Here is an 18,810-nt window from a genome sequence, read left to right as displayed (position 1 = left end):
TAGTTCATGTACATCATTAGTAGGGCTTCTTTTTCTTGTGGTGGTTTTCATTTATGGTATTTCAAGCATTATCCACTGGGCTTGCTGCAGGCAGAAAACCCTAGGAAATGCTCTTTAATTGACACAAGCTGTCTCCAATCAATCATTCAATGTCTGGTTGTATGGGAGTGTTTTGGTGGGGGGGGGGGGGGCTCTTAAACTAGGGGAGGCGCAGCGTACGAAACGTAATCGCACTAAGCCTATAAATTTAGCATGGACGACTATTTGTAGATCAGCGATTAAAAAAAAAAAAAAAAATTACACCTCACTTTGCTTAAACTGATCCCCTCTAACAGACTCTGTGCCTGATCATCGGAGGTTTAGAAAACATTCGGTATTATTAACAACAATTAGAACAGTTAAAAGGGAGAGATTATGAATCCAACAAGAAAATATATAAAAATGTAAAACCATAATATAGTTAGTTATATATAAGAGCGGCGCCAATACACTGGTGGGACGCTTTGGAGATGACGACAATATATTCTGCAGAATCTGCAATTTAGCATTTAGATTATAATACGGTAAGACAAGATACACAGCCTTCTGAACGGAAATAAACACCTTACGCTTTCTCAGAAGAATGCTTCTATGCAAGACATTTTAGCTAGACAGCGGGTGGTGAAGGATATAGAGAAACGGTCTCATCCTTACAGAACAAGAACCTCAACAACATTTCACAAAGTATTTGTTGTCTGTTCTTAACATATGGGTATGATAAGTCTACATTTTCTGATATAAAAATGCCTGTTTTCATTTGCTACAGAAATAACCCAACTTCGCTGACTCTATGACCTCAGTATTTGAAGAGAGATGCTTTTCACAGCTTAATAAAGAGGTCAGGTAGGGTACTAAGGGGGGGTAACATAAACAACGTCTAATTGCTGACACGCAAAATAAATGTTTGGAAAACAAAATTGGTACGTGGATGAAGGTTATGCTTAGGCAAATAAACTATAAATGGCTACAATTTACACTTTTGTTTGTTATTTAATGGAATGTATTTATACATTTTTGCAAATGTATAAAATATTAAACTGAAATATATTTAAATACAGTACAAAGTTTGGACACACCTACACATTAAAGGGTTCTTCTGCATGATAGAATAATAGTGAAGACATCAAAACTATGAAATAACACACATGGAATCATGTAGTAACCAAAAAAAGTGTTAAGCAAGTCATAATATATTTTATATTTGAGATTCTTCAAAGAAGCTACCCTTTGCCTTGATGACAGCTTTGCACACTCTTTGAATTCTCTCAACCAGCTTCATGAGGTAGTCACCTGGAATGCATTTCAATTAACAGGTGTGCCTTAAAAGTTTATTTGTGGAATTGATTTCCTTCTTAATGCCAATCAGTTGGTATATAAAAGGCAGAACTATTTGTTAAAATACCAAGTCCATATTATGGCAAAACAGCTCAAATATGCAAAGAGAAACGACAGTCCATCATTACTTTAAGACATGAAGATCAGTCAATACAGAACATTTCCAGAACTTTGAAAGTTTCTTCAAGTGCAGTCGCAAAAATCATCAAACGCTATTATGAAACTGGATCTCATGAGGACCACCACAGGAAAGGAGGACCCAGAGTTACCTCTGCTGCAGAGGATAAGTTCATTGAGGCAAGAGACCCAGTATTTATTATATATATTTTCTACCTTTATTTAACTAGGAAAGTCAGTTTAGAACAAATTCTTATTTTCAATGACGGCCTACCGGGGAACAGTGGGTTAACTGCCTTGTTCAGGGGAACAGTGGGTTAACTGCCTTGTTCAGAGGAACAGTGGGTTAACTGCCTTGTTCAGAGGAACAGTGGGTTAACTGCCTTGTTCAGAGGAACAGTGGGTTAACTGCCTTGTTCAGAGGAACAGTGGGTTAACTGCCTTGTTCAGGGGAACAGTGGGTTAACTGCCTTGTTCAGGGGAACAGTGGGTTAACTGCCTTGTTCAGAGGAACAGTGTTTTTTTTTTTTTTACCTTTATTTAACTAGGCAAGTCAGTTAAGAACAAATTCTTATTTACAATAACGGCCTAGGAACAGTGGGTTAACTGCCTGTTCAGGGGCAGAACAACAGATTTTTACCTTGTCAGCTCGGTGATTTGAACTTGAAACCTTGCTAGTCCAATGCTCTAACCACTAGGCTACCCTGCCGCCCCGTGAGTATGAGGCAAAGGGTGACTACTTTGTAAAATCTGAAATTTTAAATATATTTTGATTTGTTTAACACTTTTTTTTGGTTACTACATGATTCCAACTGTGTTATTTCATAGTGTTGATGTCTTCACTATTATTCTACAATGTAGAAAATAGTACAAATAAAGAAAAACCTTGAATGAGTAGGTGTGTCCAAACTTTTGACTGGTACTGTACGTAGTGCTCTAGTATAGGTATTCAGACACAAGACAGTATGTCCCATTTCTGCTACCACCATTAACCATATCAAACCATATCAATTAACTATATCAATGAACCATATCAAACCATATCAATTAACCATATCAATGAACCATATCAAACCATATCAATTAACCATATCAAACCATATCAATTAACCATATCAAAAGAGGTTTAAGATTCAAGACCTGAGGATAACAATTGTTTTACAAAGATATTTATTACACAATTGTAATTTTATTGAGTAAATGTTTACAGTAGTTATGCACATGATACAAACTATTCCTTATACATTTTTAATGACATGGTTTTAAAAACAACTAGAAATTGTAATTTTTACAACAAGAAAATAAGTTTTAAAAAAAATGCACAGACTAGTGTTGAAAATGTAGTCTAGTGTAGCAATACTGTATTATAGTTGTGGGATAGTAGCCTTTAAACAGGAGAAGTATTGACTATAGCCCAGCGGTAGTAGTACCTGGTCCCATATCTGTTTGTACAGTCTTGGTAACTCATGTATTTACATGTATATGGTCAGTGCTAGGTGTGTCTCAGCTGTTGTGATCAAGTGGCCAGTAAAATGTGTGATCATTCTGGGCAGGGTCAGGCTGTGTTCATCCTCCACCTGTCAGGTCAGTGTGGTTGGCGTTGGTTGTGGTGAGGTCACTTTGGTCAGTGTTGGTTGTGGTCAGATTATTGATGGTTGTGATCAGTCCTGGTTATGGTCAGAGGTAAAAGTCAGTGTTGGTTGTGGTCATTCTCCTCCACCGACCAGGTCAGTGGATATGGTCAGTGGTGGCTGGTTGCGGTCAGTGGAGGCTGGTTGTGGTCAGTGGTGGCTGGTTATGATCAGTGGAGGCCGCTTGTGGTCAGTGGTGGCTGGTTGTGGTCAGTGGAGGCTGGTTGTGGTCAGTGGAGGCTGGTTGTGGCCAACGGAGGCCGGTTGTGGTCAGTGGTGGCTGGTTATGATCAGTGAAGGCCGGTTGTGGTCAGTGGAGGCCGGCTGTGGTCAGTGGGGGCTGGTTGTGATCAGTGGAGGCTGATTGTGGTCAGTGGAGGCTGGTGGCTGGTTGTGGTCAGTGGTGGCTGGTTGTGGTTGTGGTCAGTGGTGGCTGGTTGTGGTCAGTGGAGGCTGGTTGTGGTCAGTGGAGGCTGGTTGTGGCCAACGGAGGCCGGTTGTGGTCAGTGGTGGCTGGTTATGATCAGTGAAGGCCGGTTGTGGTCAGTGGAGGCCGGCTGTGGTCAGTGGAGGCTGGTTGTGGTCAGTGGAGGCTGGTTGTGGTCAGTGGTGGCTGGTTGTGGTTGTGGTCAGTGGAGGCTGGTTGTGGTCAGTGGAGGCTGGTTGTGGTCAGTGGAGGCTGGTTCTAGGTCAGTGGTGACTGGTTGTGGTCAGTGGTGCTGGTTGTGGTCAGTGGAAGTTGGTTTTGGTCAGTGGAGGCTGGTTCTAGGTCAGTGGAGGCTGGTTGTGGTCAGTGGTAACTGGCCGGTTGTGGTCAGTGGCGGCTGGTTGTGGTCATTGGTGGCTGGTGGCTGGTTGTGGTCAGTGGTAGCTAGTTGTGGTCAGTGGTGGCTAGTTGTGGTCAGTGGAGGCTGGTTGTGGTCAGTGGAGTCTGGTTGTGGTCAGTGGAGGCTGGTGACTGGTTGTGGTCAGTGGTGGCTGGTTGTGGTCAGTGGAGGCTGGTTGTGGTCAGTGGAGGCTGGTGACTGGTTGTGGTCAGTGGTGACTGGTTGTGGTCAGTGGTGGCTGGTTGTGGTCAGTGGTGGCTGGTTGTGGTCAGTGGAGGCTGGTTGTGGTCAGTGGAGGCTGGTTGTGGTCAGTGGTGGCTGGTGGCTGGTTGTGGTTAGTAGTGACCGGTTGTGGTCAGTGGAGGCTGGTTGTGGTCAGTGGAGGCTGGTTGTGGTCAGTGGAGGCTGGTTGTGGTCAGTGGAGGCTGGTTGTGGTCAGTGGTGGCTGGTTGTGGTCAGTGGTGGCTGGAGGCTGGTTGTGGTCAGTGGAGGCTGGTTGTGGTCAGTGGAGGCTGCTTGTGTCATTCTGGGTATGACCCTCATGGTCAGGCTGTGTTCATGTTCATTCTCAACAGGTTGCTGTGACAGGTTTTTGGATCAGGACAGGTTATATTGGTTGTAGTGGTCAGTAGTGGTTGTGGTCAGTAGTGGCTGTGGTCAGTAGTGGTGGTTGTGGTCAGTAGTGGTGGTGGTGGTCAGTAGTGGTGGTGGTGGTCAGTAGTGGTTGTGGTCAATAGTGGTTGTGGTCAATAGTGGTTGTGGTCAGTAGTGGTGGTGGTCAGTAGTGGTTGTGGTTAGGTTATGGTCATCTGTCTTGGTATGAACCTCATTGCCAGACTGTGTTCATCCTCCACAGGTTGCTGTGACAGGTTGTTTGTCTGCCTGATGCTGCTCAGTGTGTTGCCATGACGAGGACACACCGTGTACCGCGACAACAGCGTCACCAGGACAGCCTTCATCATCATCATGGCAATGTGTTTACCCACACAGGAGCGGGGGCCACAGCCGAACGGCTGGAAGAAACGACTGGGCACCTGATGGAAAAAAGGAGAGGTCAAACATAGCCTGGTACCAGATCGTTTTGTGCTGTCTTGCGAACTCCTACGGTCGTTATAATGTTCGGCATGAATCAATGGAGTTAGCAAGACAACACAAACAGATCTGGAACCAGGTAAACCACATGCTACTTCTGAATAATTTCACAGACCTGTCCATCAATTATGACAACAGTTTGCAATGCAATGCTTTTAAGCAATTAGGACCACCCCAACTCTCACTTACAGTTTTATCAAAGTTTTCCAAGCTGAATTCGTTGGGTTTGGGGAAGAACTCAGTTTTGTGCATGAGCCCTATGTTGAGGATGATGTTGGTTCCCTTGGAAACCTTGGTCCCATCGATGACGTCATCTTCCAGCGCCTTCCTCATGGTGAAGTCTACCACAGGATGGAACCTCATGGACTCATTGATAAAACTCTCCAGCACTCTGAAGTTCTGGAAGTCAACTGTCATTACATCATTCTCTCCTGTGGATAGAAGTGAACATGAGATTGTCAGCACGGTGTGCCTAAAAGATATCATTTGTCATCCGTGAGATATTTGTCTCAATTATTAGTCAAGGGTGGCTCAGAGAGCAAGAGTATGGTGCCAGCAAGATTGTGGGTCCCGCAGAGATCATTAACACATACTAAAAATAGATGCACTCACTGTACTGTAAGTTGCTGTCGCTTTGGATAAAATCGTCTGCTATGTGGCATATATTATATATTATTAGAAATTCCACCTAACTGTTGAAACCCCCTTTATTTGAAAGGTGTGAGCATAGTCACCCATGAGAGTGCTGATCTCCTCTACAATCCTCATCTCCACCTCAGGGTTCTGCTTCAGCAGCATGAGCATGAAGAACAGACTGATGGACAGAGTGTCTGGGGCTGCTATCACCATCTCCAACACACACTGTCTCACGTCGTCCGCTGACAGCTCTCCATGGTTCTGGTCAACACACACACACACACACACACACACACACCGAGAGAGTATAAGATCGACAGGTTTCTCTTAGTGACACCCTATACAATGATATGATTTCCATAAATCAGCAGAACAGACCTGGGCGAAGATGAGTTCTGAGGTGAAGTCAATATCATCATCCAGTTTTTCAGCTTCACTGATAATTCTTCTTTTGGTTTCGATAAGGCTTTCCATCACGTCCTGTAGCTCCTTGCTAGAGACAAGACGTCAAAACACTTGATTAAACTACACACCTTCTACAAAACTACTACACACCTTCATTTATGCAACCCCCCCCTCCGACGAGTGACCATCACCAGTGACCATCACCAATCACCACATAGAGACTTTAAGTGCACGTGTGAACTTACGCTGCTTGTTGATGCCTCTTGTACATCCATCCACATTTGAAGAAGATATCAGGCTTGATCAGAACCGTTTGCCAGGTGTCAAAGTAGTGTTGAATCTTCAATAGCAGCTCTTTCTCTGAGTTACATAAAGTACAAGGCACACAGTCAAAGCTTGGCATAATTCAATGTGTTAAGGATGTCCATTTACATTACATTGACAGTAGTGAGTCATTTAGCAGACTCTTATCCAGAGCTACTTACAGTATTGAGTAGTTTAACAGACTCTCTTATCCAGAGAGAGTTACAGTAGTGAGTCGTTTAGCAGACTCTTATCCAGAGCTACTTACAGTAGTGAGTAATTTAACAGACTCTTACCCAGAGGTACTTACAGTAGTGAGTCATTTAACATACTCTCTTATCCTGAGCCACTAACAGTTAATGTATTCATCTTAACATAGCCAGGTGGGACAACCACATATCACAGTTATAGTATGTACACTTTTCCTCAATAAAGTAGCTATCAGCAGTCAGAACTAGTAAAGGGGTGGGGGGGATTGATGTGAGAAGGGGGGGGGGGGGGTGATATTATTTAAGTTACTCTTTGAAGAGGTAGGGTTTCAGATGTTTCTGGAAGATGGGCAGGGACTCTGCTGTCCTAGCTTCAGGGGGAAGCTGATTCCACCATTGGGGTGCCAGGACAGAGAACAGACGTCCCCACATGCATGCAGGCACACCCACACAGACAAACCCCCTCCCCCCGCACACACACACACACACACCCTGCCACTGACCGTTGAGAGGCACCCTGAGGAACAGTTTGTTAGAAATGTCCACTACGATGCATCTCAGCAGGTTGAGAACATCTACGTGTCCAGAGGGGTCAGTCATCTCCTGCAGACGCTCCAGGTGCCTGTCTGTTGCACTCACACAGATCCCTACTGTCCGCTGCAGACCAGGCCCTGTCAGAGCTGACACACACAACACCAAGGATGGGCTCAATTCCATTTCAATTCAGACAATTCAGTAAGAATTCCATTGAGTGAATTGAAATCACCCTATACAATTAATAAAAATGGGCACCGGACTATTTTACATGAAATAGTACCCGCAAAACACCAGTCTCAACGTCAACAGTGAAGAGGCGACTCCAGGATGCTGGCCTTCTAGGCAGAGTTGCAAAGAAAAAGCCATATCTCAGACTGGCCATTAAAAATAAAAGATTACGATGGGCAAAAGAACACAGCCACTAGACAGAGTAACTGTCTAGAAGGCCAGCATCCTGGAGTCGCCTCTTCACGGTTGAAGTTGAGGCTGATGTTTTGCGGGTACTTTTTAATGAAGCTGCCAGTTGAGGACTTGTGAGGCGTCTGTTTCTCAAACTAGACACTCTAATGTACTTGTCCTCTAATGTACTTGTCCTCTTGTCCTCACATGTAATAGCCTTCATTTTTCAAAACAAGAAAAGACTGAAGATTTTCAGAAGAAAGTTATTTGTTTTTTGATATTTTGAGCCTGTAATCGAACCCACAAATGCTGATGCTCCAGATACTCAACTAGTCTAAAGAAGGACAGTTTTATTGCTTCTTTAATCAGAACAACAGTTTTCAGCTGTGCTAACGTAATTGTAAAAGGGTTTTCTATTGATAAATCAGCCTTTTAAAATGATAAACTTGGATTAGCTAACACAACGTGCCATTGGACCACAGGAGTGATGGTTGCTGATAATGGGCCTCTGTACTCCTATGTAGATATTCCATTTTAAAAAATCTGCCGTTTCCAGCTACAATAGTAAATTACAACATTAACAATGTCTACACTGTATTTCTGATCAATTTGATGTTATGTTAATAGACAAAAAATGTGCTTTTCTTTCAAAAACAAGGACATTTCTAAGTGACCCCAAACTTTTGAACGGTAGAGTATCGACTAACCTGTACCACCACACATTAACTCTGTACCGGTACCCCCTGTATATAGCCTCCACATTAACTCTGTACCGTAATACCCTGTATATAGTCTCCACATTGACTCTGTACCGTAATACCCTGTATATAGCCTCCACATTAACTCTGTACCGGTACACCCTGTATATAGCCTCCACATTGACTCTGTACCAGTACCCCCTGTATATAGCCTCCACATTAACTCTGTACCGGTACACCCTGTATATAGCCTCCACATTGACTCTGTACCGTAATACCCTGTATATAGTCTCCACATTGACTCTGTACCGGTACACCCTGTATATAGCCTCCACATTGACTCTGTACCGGTACACCCTGTATATAGCCTCCACATTGACTCTGTACCGGTACCCCCCCTGTATACAGCCTCCACATTGACTCTGTACCGGTACCCCCTGTATATAGCCTCCACATTGACTCTGTACTGGTACCCCCTGCATACAGCCTTGTTATTGTTATTTTATTGTGTTATTTTTATTACTTTTTACTTTATTTTATTTGGTAAATATTTTCTTAACTCTTTCTTGAACTGCATTGTTGGTTAAGGTCTTGTAAGTAAGTATTTCACGGTAAGGTCTGTTGTAATTCAGCGCATATGACAAAGACAATATGATTTGATTTTTAAATGGAATTGATCCCAACCCTGTATCAGACCAGAACATAACTTAATTTGACATCTAGTAAGAGTGAGTAAAATGTTAGTGAGTTAGATAATCATGTAATAAATAAACTTCAAGTCTCTGTCGTATACCTTTCGCAAAATATGTCCTCATTTTTTTCCAGAGTGGGATGTCACTGTTGAAGATGATACCTCTCCCGTCCATCCCGATACACTGCAGTCCTCGTTTACTGGCGAACCGGGCTGTGTAGTGGGCACTCTTCAGGACATGGTAGACAGCAGAGGACCTGCAGCGAGAGTGAGAGACCAAGAGTGTCATAAATAGAGAGTCTCAAACGAGTAGTGCTGATCTTGGATCCGTTTTGACTTTTTCAATGATAATGAACGGACATGGGAGGTAGAGGATCTTAGATCTACTCTGAGACGCTTGATGAATATCACCCCCTACCCCCACCGAACTGAATGAGTGGAGTATTTTCCAATTCCATTTCAACAGAACTTACTTGCTAAGAATGAGAGTCTCTTCTCCGTTGATCCAGACCCGAACCATACTCCCATATCTCTTGTTGTAATAGTTACAAGCTGTTCCTATCCCGCTCCAGATGAACCGAGAGTAGGACAGGATTGGACCCAGACCAGCCCAGAAGAAAGGACCTGCCATAGAGGCACGTACAGTAGAGACGCAGGTTAGGACAGGATTGGACCCAGACCAGCCCAGAAGAAAGGACCTGCCATAGAGGCACGTACAGTAGAGACGCAGGTTAGGACAGGATTGGACCCAGACCAGCCCAGAAGAAAGGACCTGCCATAGAGGCACGTACAGTAGAGACGCAGGTTAGTACAGGATTGCTACTTGCCACTGTTTTACAGTAATAACTGTTATATTAGATGCATAGCCAAGGTCTTTCTAGTGAACTATTGGCTGTCAACTTTTATATGAGATATTAGAGATACAATTCCAAAATGTATTAAACCCCCCCCCCCCCGTAGACACATTCACACATCATTCATACATCATTGGTCTTACCTGGTATGTGTGAGGTGTTAGTGAGGCACCAGGCCGTGATGAGCAGGAGACAGAGCAGCAGCAGCAGGACTCCAGACACGCTAGTGTCATCCACTATACTGGTAGCCATTACAGTGAGGAGGTCTGGAGGCTGCTGTGTTATGATGACAGCTGGAGCACTCTGCTATTTATTATTCTCCTTCCAAGTTTTATCTCTCCCCCCCCCCCAGGGAAAAAGGTCTTCTGACTTACTTCAAGGAGACAACCTGGTTAAATATTTTAAAAAGTAAAAACATGTCCCACTGATTATAGAGTAGACCTGGTCTCTCAAGTATGACCGTAGGTCTTTCATTGTGATTGCAACAGGCTCACTTATCCTTCAAAAAGAAAGCGAACCACCGTATAATTCATCATCTGAAGAAAGAAAGAACATCTGCTAACCATGTGACAAATAAAACATTTGATTTGATTTGCACCTCACCGAAGTAGTTGTCGCTTATCTATTGGGACAGCCGAAGAAAAAAGTCTTCTGAGAGTTTACAGTGTATGTATTGAATCACCCTGAATTTCCAGAATCAAATTACACCCAATGTAGTGGACACTTAATTTTTTTTTTTTTTTTTTACCAGAACCCCATAGGTCCTGGTTAAAAGTAGTGCACTAAATAGGGAATAGGGTGCTATAGGTCCTGGTTAAAAGTAGTGCACTAAATAGGGAATAGGGTGCTATAGGTCCTGGTTAAAAGTAGTGCACTAAATAGGGAATAGGGTGCTATAGGTCCTGGTTAAAAGTAGTGCACTAAATAGGGAATAGGGTGCCATTTGGGACGTAGACATTGCGAATCAAATTGTCAAAACAAAAGCCTTAAACTCCGTGACAACCCTTGCTCTCTTTTCATCCCCTTTTAAATATTTCTCCTGTCCTTGTCCTATGGGGTTGGTACAACAGGTGAACACGGTAACCATAACACAACCAACGAAAGCTTTTTAAGTTGACCAGTTGTACTATTTGCTATGTACAGTTCCAGATGTCTTACCAAGGCTAGAGTTTAGTAAATTAGACATCAAAGATGTTAGAACCTTCTGAAACCAGAGGGGAAGGCTGAGGTGTCTGTCATTTTATCAGAATGTACTAATGCTGTTGTTTCTTTATCTATCGGAGAAACTGGGTCATCTTTGTTCTCGTCATCGTCCCCTCTAGAAGACACAGTTTGTTTGCTGTAACATTGTATAATACAGAATTCTTTTTTTTTATGTTTAAAATCGTACAAATTTCAATGATATTCTGTTATAGGCCTCTTTTCAAGAATATCCCTCTTGACACTTCTTGTTCCTCAGAGAGAAAACAATTCCCTCTAGTTAATTAGAACATACAGACAAAAAGTTCCCCCTTATATATAGAATTGTCATTATGTAGGAAAAGGATAATACCCACCGTTCTCATCCTGGACTGCCCCAGAGTAGTCTGCCGCTAGCCTGGCTACAGTTTGTGTCCGTCTCCTGTGTAGCCACTGCTGTGCCCCTTGTTTCTGCTCCTGGTTGGTTTTAAAGATGATCAGTATTCTTTTATCTGATAAATCACAGGCATCCAAGCTGTTGAATATCAACTTACCGGTTGCTTGGTTACACTACCAATTTAGGCCCTCAAGTGCCCGTTAAATGCATGAACCTCTCACCAAAAAGACTGCCAAAGCAAAACAATAGAGCTATAGTGAAGGGCCTTGGCTACCTTTTAACTGGAAAAGTTGAACACAAAAAAAAAGACTTCATTTTGGAGATTATAGAGTAGACCTGGTCTCTCAAGTATGACCGTAGGTCTTTCATTTTGATTGAAACAGGCTCACTTAACCAATCAAAAAGAAAGCGAACCACCGTATAATTCGTCATCTGAAGAAAGAAATAATATTAAACAGGTCAGACTGACCCAGCTAATTTGAGGATAAGAATAGGGCTTTTATCTAGCAAATTTACAACAGAAGAAATGTTAATACATTTGCCCCTGTCTGTCAATAAGTTGGAGAAGGGAAAGACCTAGTCAGTTATACAACTGAATGCGTCTTGAACCCAAACCCTGTGGGTCAGAAAGGTGCAGGGGGTGTCTTTCAGCACCCAGAGAACATTGGGTTAACTACAGAACTACAGATTTTTTACCTTGTCAGCTCCGGGATTTGATCCAGCAACCTTTCAGTTACAGGCCCCAATGCTCTAACCACTAGGCTACCTGCCGCCCTTAGATGTTGATAGTTACTCAGCGGTGATATACAAGCTATATACAGCAGGGCACAGAGACAGTCAATTGAAAGTAAAACACAGTTAAACAGAGAGCGAGAGAGACAGAGAAATCCATGTAGTCTAACCTGCAGGGTCATTCCAGTTCACTCCCTCTGAATGCCTGATTCTGTCACTGATTAAGACATGGTCTTAATGATGCTGGAGGCTTTTGTGTCATGGCCAGACATGGCACAATGGTGGAGAGGGAAAAGGTATTTGGCATCTTCCTGGTTGCCATAGAGACTAGGCATCAACTTAGAGAGGGCTTCTTGAGAGAATACACTTGAGAATGTTCCTATAGTTCTTGGCCCGTATTCACAAAGCTTCTCAAAGGTAGGAGTGCTGATATAATCGTATTTAATATAATCTGAGGCTAAATTGATCATATCACATGTTGTATTTTGTGATATAACAAAATAGAACTTCTACAATCCATAACCAAATTGCTTCAGAAGATAGTCATTTTTTTCACAACTTGTTTCTATTACTTTCTAGCATGTCAAGCTAACTTACAGAGTAGCTATAGCTAACTAGCCAGCTAGCTTTCTAGCCGTTCACCTTACATTGTTTAGCTTAGTAGCTAGCTGGTTGATGTTTTCCTTTGGTTACCAGAGCAGATGAAATCAACATTCACCTCCACAATTGCTGTTTACATTGATATCCATGCTGAATGAAGGAGTTATGGGACCTCATTGGCACCCTTAACTTTTTCACTTAATTTAAGAGGGAAAATTCACATCTAAATGCTTTGTGCAACTGACTTAGAGTTAAGGAAACTTTAAGGGAAAAGATAAGAGGAAAATGAACTTACGGTGTTTTATGCAACCTGGGCCATGATCCCGTATTGATGTCAACTTTTTAAATCCACTTCAATCCGTGTTGATGAAGGGGAGGAGACATGTTAAAGAAGGATTTTTAAGCCTTGAGAAAGTTGAGACATGGATTGTGGTGGGGGGGGGGGTGGGGGGGGGGGGGGGGGGGGGGGGGGGCATTCAGAGGGTGAATGGACAAGACAAAAGATTTAAGTGCTTTTGAACGAGGTATGGTAGTAGGTGCCAGGTGCACTGTTTTTTCACGGTCAACAGTTTCCTGTGTGTATCAAGAATGGTCCACCATCCAAAGGACATCCAAACAACTTGACACAACTGTGGGAAGCATTGGAGTCAACATGGGACAGTATTCCTGTGGAACGCTTTCGACAACAGAGTCCATGCCCTGACAAATTGAGGCTGTTCAGAGGGCAAAAAAGTGGGTGGGTGCAACTCAATATTAGGAAGGTGTTCCTAATGTTTTGTACATTCAGTGTAGCATACTAGACAACACAAATAATCTAAAAACACTGAGAAGGTGTTCCTAATGTTTTGTACATTCAGTGTAGCATACTAGACAACACAAATCATCTAAAAACACTGAGAAGGTGTTCAAATACAGCAAACACGTGTTCCAACCATTACTATGAGCCGTCCTTCCATCACCAGCCTCCACTGATATATATCACACCTCAAGGCTGTGTAAAGGCTATTTGACCAAGAAAGAGAGTGATGGAGTGCTGCATCAGATGACCTGGCCTCCACAATCACCCAATCTAAACCCAATTTAGATGGTTTGGGATAAGTTGGATCACAGAGTGAAGGAAAAGCCGCCAACAAGTGCTCAGCATATGTGGGAACTCCTTCAAGAATGTTGGAAAAGCATTCCAGGTAAAGCTGGTTGAGAGAATGCAATGAGTGTGCAAAGCTGTCATCAAGGCAAAGGGTGACTACTTTGAAGAATCTAAAATCTAAAATATATTCTGACACTTTTTTGGGGTTACTCCATGATTACATATGTGTTATTTCACAGTTTTGATGTCTTCACTATTATTCTACGGTGTAGAACATAGTAAAAATTAAGAAAACCCCTTGAATGAGTAGGTCTGTCCAAACTTTTGACTGATATTGTATATACAGTATCTTGGGAAAGTATTCAGACCCCTTTGAGTTTTTCACATTTTGTTAGGTTACAGCTTTTTCTAAAATTGATTAAATCGTTTTCTTTCCTCATCAATCTACACACAATACCCCATAATGACAAAGCAAAAACTGAATTTTTGACATTTTTGCTGATTTATTACCAAATAACCCTGGAAATATTACATTTACATAAGTATTCAGACCCTTTACTCTGTACTTTGTTGAAGCACATTTAGCAGCGATTACAGCCTCCAGTCTTCTTGGGTATGATGCTACAGGCTTGGCACACCTGTATTTGGGGAGTTTCCCCCATTCTTCTCTGCAAATCCTCTCAAGCTCTGTCAGGCTGGATGGGGAGCGATGCTGCACAGCTATTTTCAGGTCTCTCCAGAGATGATTGATCGGGTTCAAGTCCTGGCTGGGCCACTCATGGACATTCAGAGACTTGTCCCGAAGCCACTCCTGCGTTGTCTTGGCTGTGTGCTTAGGGTCGTTGTCCCATTGGAAGGTGAACCTTCACACCAGTTTGAGGTCCTGATCGTTCTGGAGCAGGTTTTCATTAAATATCTCTCTGTACTTTGCTCAATCTTGGTTTCATCAGACCAGAGAATCTTGTTTCTCATGGTCTGAAACTCCAAGAGCGCTGTCATGTGCCTTTTACTGAGGATTGGCTTTCAATTTGATGTTATGGGGTATTGTGTGTAGATTGATGAGATTTATTTTTATTTCATCCATTTTCAAATAAGGCTGTAGCGTAACAAAATGTGGGAAAAGGCAAGGGGTCGGAATACTTCCTGAATGCACTGTATATATTATATATATATATATATAATGGTGTGTATGGACAGTATATGAATAGGAAAGGTGTGTACAGTACAGAAGTAGTATTTATATAGGATGAGCCTTGACTAGAATAGAGTACATATGAAGTGGGTAAACCAGTACAGTGGGGCAAAAAAGTTCTCCCACTTAAAAAGATGAGAGAGGCCTGTAATTTTCATCTTAGGTACACTTCAACTATGACAGACAAATTGAGAAAGAACAATCCAGAAAATCACATTGTAGGATTTTTTATGAATTTATTTGCAAATTATGGTGGAAAATAAGTATTTGGTCAATAACAAAAGTTTATTTCAATACTTTGTTATATACCCTTTGTTGGCAATGACAGAGGTCAAACGTTTTCTGTAAGTCTTCACAAGGTTTTCACACACTGTTACTGGTATTTTGGCCCATTCCTCCATGCAGATCTCCTCTAGAGCAGTGATGTTTTGGGGCTGTTGCTGGGCAACACGGACTTTCAACTCCCTCCAAAGATTTTCTATGGGGTTGAGATCTGGAGACTGGCTAGGCCACTCCAGGCCCTTGAAATGCTTATTACGAAGCCACTCCTTCGTTGCCCAGGCAGTGTGTTTGGGATCATTGTCATGCTGAAAGACCCAGCCAAGTTTCATCTTCAATGCCCTTGCTGATGGAAGGAGGTTTTCACTCAAAATCTCACGATACATGGCCCCATTCATTCTTTCCTTTACACGGATCAGTTGTCCTGGTCCCTTTGCAGAAAAACAGCCCCAATGCATGATGTTTCCACCCCATGCTTCACAGTAGGAATGGTGTTCTTTGGATGCAACTCAGCATTCTTTGTCCTCCAAACACAAAGAGTTGAGTTTTTACCAAAAAGTTATATTTTGGTTTCATCTGATCATATGACATTATCCCAATCTTCTTCTGGATCATCCAAATGCTCTCTAGCAAACTTCAGACGGGCCTGGACCTGTACTGGCTTAAGCAGGGGGACACGTCTGGCACTGCAGGATTTGAGTCCCTGGCGGCGTAGTGTGTTACTGATGGTAGGCTTTGTTACTTTGGTCCCAGCTCTCTGCAGGTCATTCACTAGGTCCCCCCGTGTGGTTCTGGGATTTTTGCTCACCGTTCTTGTGATCATTTTGACCCCACGGGGTGAGATCTTGCGTGGAGCCCCAGATCGAGGGAGATTATCAGTGGTCTCCAGTATTTATGCTGCAGTAGTTTATGTGTCGGGGGGCTAGGGTCAGTTTGTTATATCTGGAGTACTTCTCCTGTCCTATTCGGTGTCCTGTGTGAATCTAAGTGTGCGTTCTCTAATTCTCTCCTTCTCTCTTTCTCTCTCTCGGAGGACCTGAGCCCTAGGACCATGCCCCAGGACTACCTGACATGATGACTCCTTGCTGTCCCCAGTCCACCTGGCTGTGCTGCTGCTCCAGTTTCAACTGTTCTGCCTTATTATTATTCGACCATGCTGATCATTTATGAACATTTGAACATCTTGGCCATGTTCTGTTATAATCTCCACCCGGCACAGCCAGAAGAGGACTGGCCATCCCACATATGCTCTCTCTAATTCTCTCTTTCTTTCTCTCTCTCGGAGGACCTGAGCCCTAGGACCATGCCCCAGGAATACCTGACATGATGACTCCTTGCTGTCCCCAGTCCACCTGACTGTGCTGCTGCTCCAGTTTCAACTATTCTGCCTTATTATTATTCGACCATGCTGGTCATTTATGAACATTTGAACATCTTGACCATGTTTTGTTATAATCTCCACCCGGCACAGCCAGAAGAGGACTGGCCACCCCACATAGCCTGGTTCCTCTCTAGGTTTCTTCCTAGGTTTTGGCCTTTCTAGGGAGTTTTTCCTAGCCACCGTGCTTCTTCACCTGCATTGCTTGCTGTTTGGGGTTTTAGGCTGGGTTTCTGTACAGCACTTTGAGATATCAGCTGATGTACGAAGGGCTATATAAAATAAATTTGATTGATTGATTGATTGGTCTTGTATGTCTTCCATTTCCTAATAATTGCTCCCACAGTTGATTTCTTCAAACCAAGCTGCTTACCTATTGCAGATTCAGTCTTCCCAGCCTGGTGCAGGTCTACAATTCTGTTTCTGGTGTCCTTTGACAGCTCTTTGGTCTTGGCCATAGTGGAGTTTGGAGTGTGACTGTTTGAGGTTGTGGACAGGTGTCTTTTATACTGATAACAAGTTCAAACAGGTGCCATTAATACAGGTAACGAGTGGAGGACAGAAGAGCCTCTTAAAGAATAACTTACAGGTCTGTGAGAGCCAGAAATCTTGATGGTTTGTAGGTGACCAAATACTTATTTTCCACCATAATTTGCAAATAAATTCATTAAAAATCCTACAATGTGATTTTCTGGATTTTTTTTCTCATTTTGTCTGTCATAGTTGAAGTGTACCTATGATGAAAATTACAGGCCTCTCTCATCTTTTTTAAGTGGGAGAACTTGCACAATTGGTGGCTGACTAAATACTTTTTTGCCCCACTGTATATATACATATAATGGTGTGTATGGACAGTATATGAATAGAAGGGTGTGTACAGTACAGAAGTAGTATTTATATAGGATGAGCCTTGACTAGAATACAGTACATATGAAGTGGGTAAACCAGTATGTAAACATTATTAAAGTGACTAGTGTTCAATGACTATGCAAATAGGTCAGCAGTCTCTAAGGTGCAAGGTAGAGTACCGTGTGGTAGCCGTCTAGTAACAGTGACTAAGGTTCAGTGCAGGGTACTGGGTGATAGCCGTCTAGTAACAGTGACTAAGGTTCAGGGCAGAGTACTGGGTGATAGCAGGATAGTAACAGTGTCTAAGGTTCAGGGTAGAGTACCGTGTGGTAGCCGTCTAGTAACAGTGACTAAGGTTCAGGGTACAGTACCGTGTGGTAGCCGTCTAGTAACAGTGACTAAGGTTCAGGGTACAGTACCGTGTGGTAGCCGTCTAGTAACAGTGACTAAGGTTCAGGGCAGGGTACTTGGTGATAGCAGACTAGTAACAGTAACTAAGGTTCAGGGCAGGGTACTGGGTGATAGCAGACTAGTAACAGTAACTAAGGTTCAGGGCAGGGCACTGGGTGATAGCAGACTAGTAACAGTGACTAAGGTTCATGGCAGGGTACTTGGTGATAGCAGACTAGTAACAGTAACTAAGGTTCAGGGCAGGGTACTGGGTGATAGCAGACTAGTAACAATTACTAAGGTTCAGGGCAGGGTACTGGGTGATAGCAGGCTAGTAACAGTGACTAAGGTTCAGGGCAGGGTACTGGGTGGTAGCTGGTCAGTAACAGTGACTAAGGTTCAGGGCAGGGTACTGGGTGATAGCAGGCTAGTAACAGTGACTAAGGTTCAGGGCAGTATACTGGGTGATAGCAGGCTAGTAACAGTGACTAAGGTTCAGGGCAGGATACTGGGTGATAGCAGACTAGTAACAGTGACTAAGGTTCATTGCAGGGCACTGGGTGATAGCAGACTAGTAACAGTAACTAAGGTTCATGGCAGGGCACTGGGTGATAGCAGGCTAGTAACAGTGACTAAGGTTCATGGCAGGGCACTGGGTGATAGCAGGCTAGTAACAGTAACTAAGGTTCATGGGGTGGGGGGGGGGTTCATGGATTGAGTATAGGATTTTCTCATGTGTGTAGATCATCTATGTCCAACTGTGAATGCAAATGAAAAGGATAGGAGATCAGGAAATTTCAAACTAATTACCGAACTTCCAGTTATTATAGAGTTGTCCAGCCTATATAAATGTCCGGGCCTATGCCAAGAGTAATCTCAATCCAAATTGCACTATAGGAAGTAGGGTTCCATTCACAGCCGGAGCGTTTTTCTAGACGGTATGTCATGGGGAAA

General features: G+C 43.0%; 1 protein-coding gene across 4 annotated transcripts; it reads right to left on the bottom strand.

Annotated features, from left to right (window-relative positions):
* Positions 1–4,464: 4,464 nt before the first annotated feature.
* LOC110521201 (aromatase) lies at positions 4,465–11,521 on the bottom strand. Of its 4 annotated transcripts, XM_036968980.1 has the most exons (11): positions 11,507–11,521; positions 11,330–11,429; positions 9,917–10,161; positions 9,393–9,543; positions 9,022–9,176; positions 7,098–7,274; positions 6,328–6,442; positions 6,056–6,170; positions 5,776–5,938; positions 5,231–5,472; positions 4,465–4,983 (listed from the first exon to the last, which is right to left on the bottom strand). In XM_036968980.1, the coding sequence occupies exons 3-11, from the start codon at positions 10,023–10,025 to the stop codon at positions 4,744–4,746; spliced, it is 1,467 nt and encodes a 488-aa protein (XP_036824875.1). In that variant the 5' UTR covers positions 10,026–10,161; positions 11,330–11,429; positions 11,507–11,521; the 3' UTR covers positions 4,465–4,743. The 4 variants fall into 4 exon arrangements, with proteins under 4 accessions (XP_036824875.1, XP_036824876.1, XP_036824874.1 ...); XM_036968981.1 differs by lacking the exon at positions 11,507–11,521 and having other exon boundaries at positions 9,917–10,066; positions 11,330–11,439; XM_036968979.1 differs by lacking the exon at positions 11,507–11,521 and having other exon boundaries at positions 9,917–10,046; positions 11,330–11,434.
* Between the last annotated feature and the right edge of the window lie 7,289 nt (positions 11,522–18,810).

Source organism: Oncorhynchus mykiss, chromosome 30 (assembly GCF_013265735.2).
Source record: "Oncorhynchus mykiss isolate Arlee chromosome 30, USDA_OmykA_1.1, whole genome shotgun sequence".
In the NCBI taxonomy this organism is placed as follows: Eukaryota; Metazoa; Chordata; class Actinopteri; order Salmoniformes; family Salmonidae; genus Oncorhynchus; species Oncorhynchus mykiss.
The sequence above is the reverse complement of the archived record's forward strand: the minus strand, read 5'-3'. Positions and strand labels throughout refer to the sequence as shown.

Bases quoted from the DNA above. Each gene is read 5' to 3' on its own strand.
- LOC110521201 (XM_036968978.1), bottom strand. From the start codon at position 10,006: ATGACACTAGCGTGTCTGGAGTCCTGCTGCTGCTGCTCTGTCTCCTGC. The intron at 9,692-9,916 runs GTAAGACCAATG...CCTCTATGGCAG, and splicing joins TAACACCTCACACATACCAG to GTCCTTTCTTCTGGGCTGGT. The intron at 7,275-9,021 runs GTATACGACAGA...TGTGTGTGTCAG, and splicing joins GAGGACATATTTTGCGAAAG to CTCTGACAGGGCCTGGTCTG.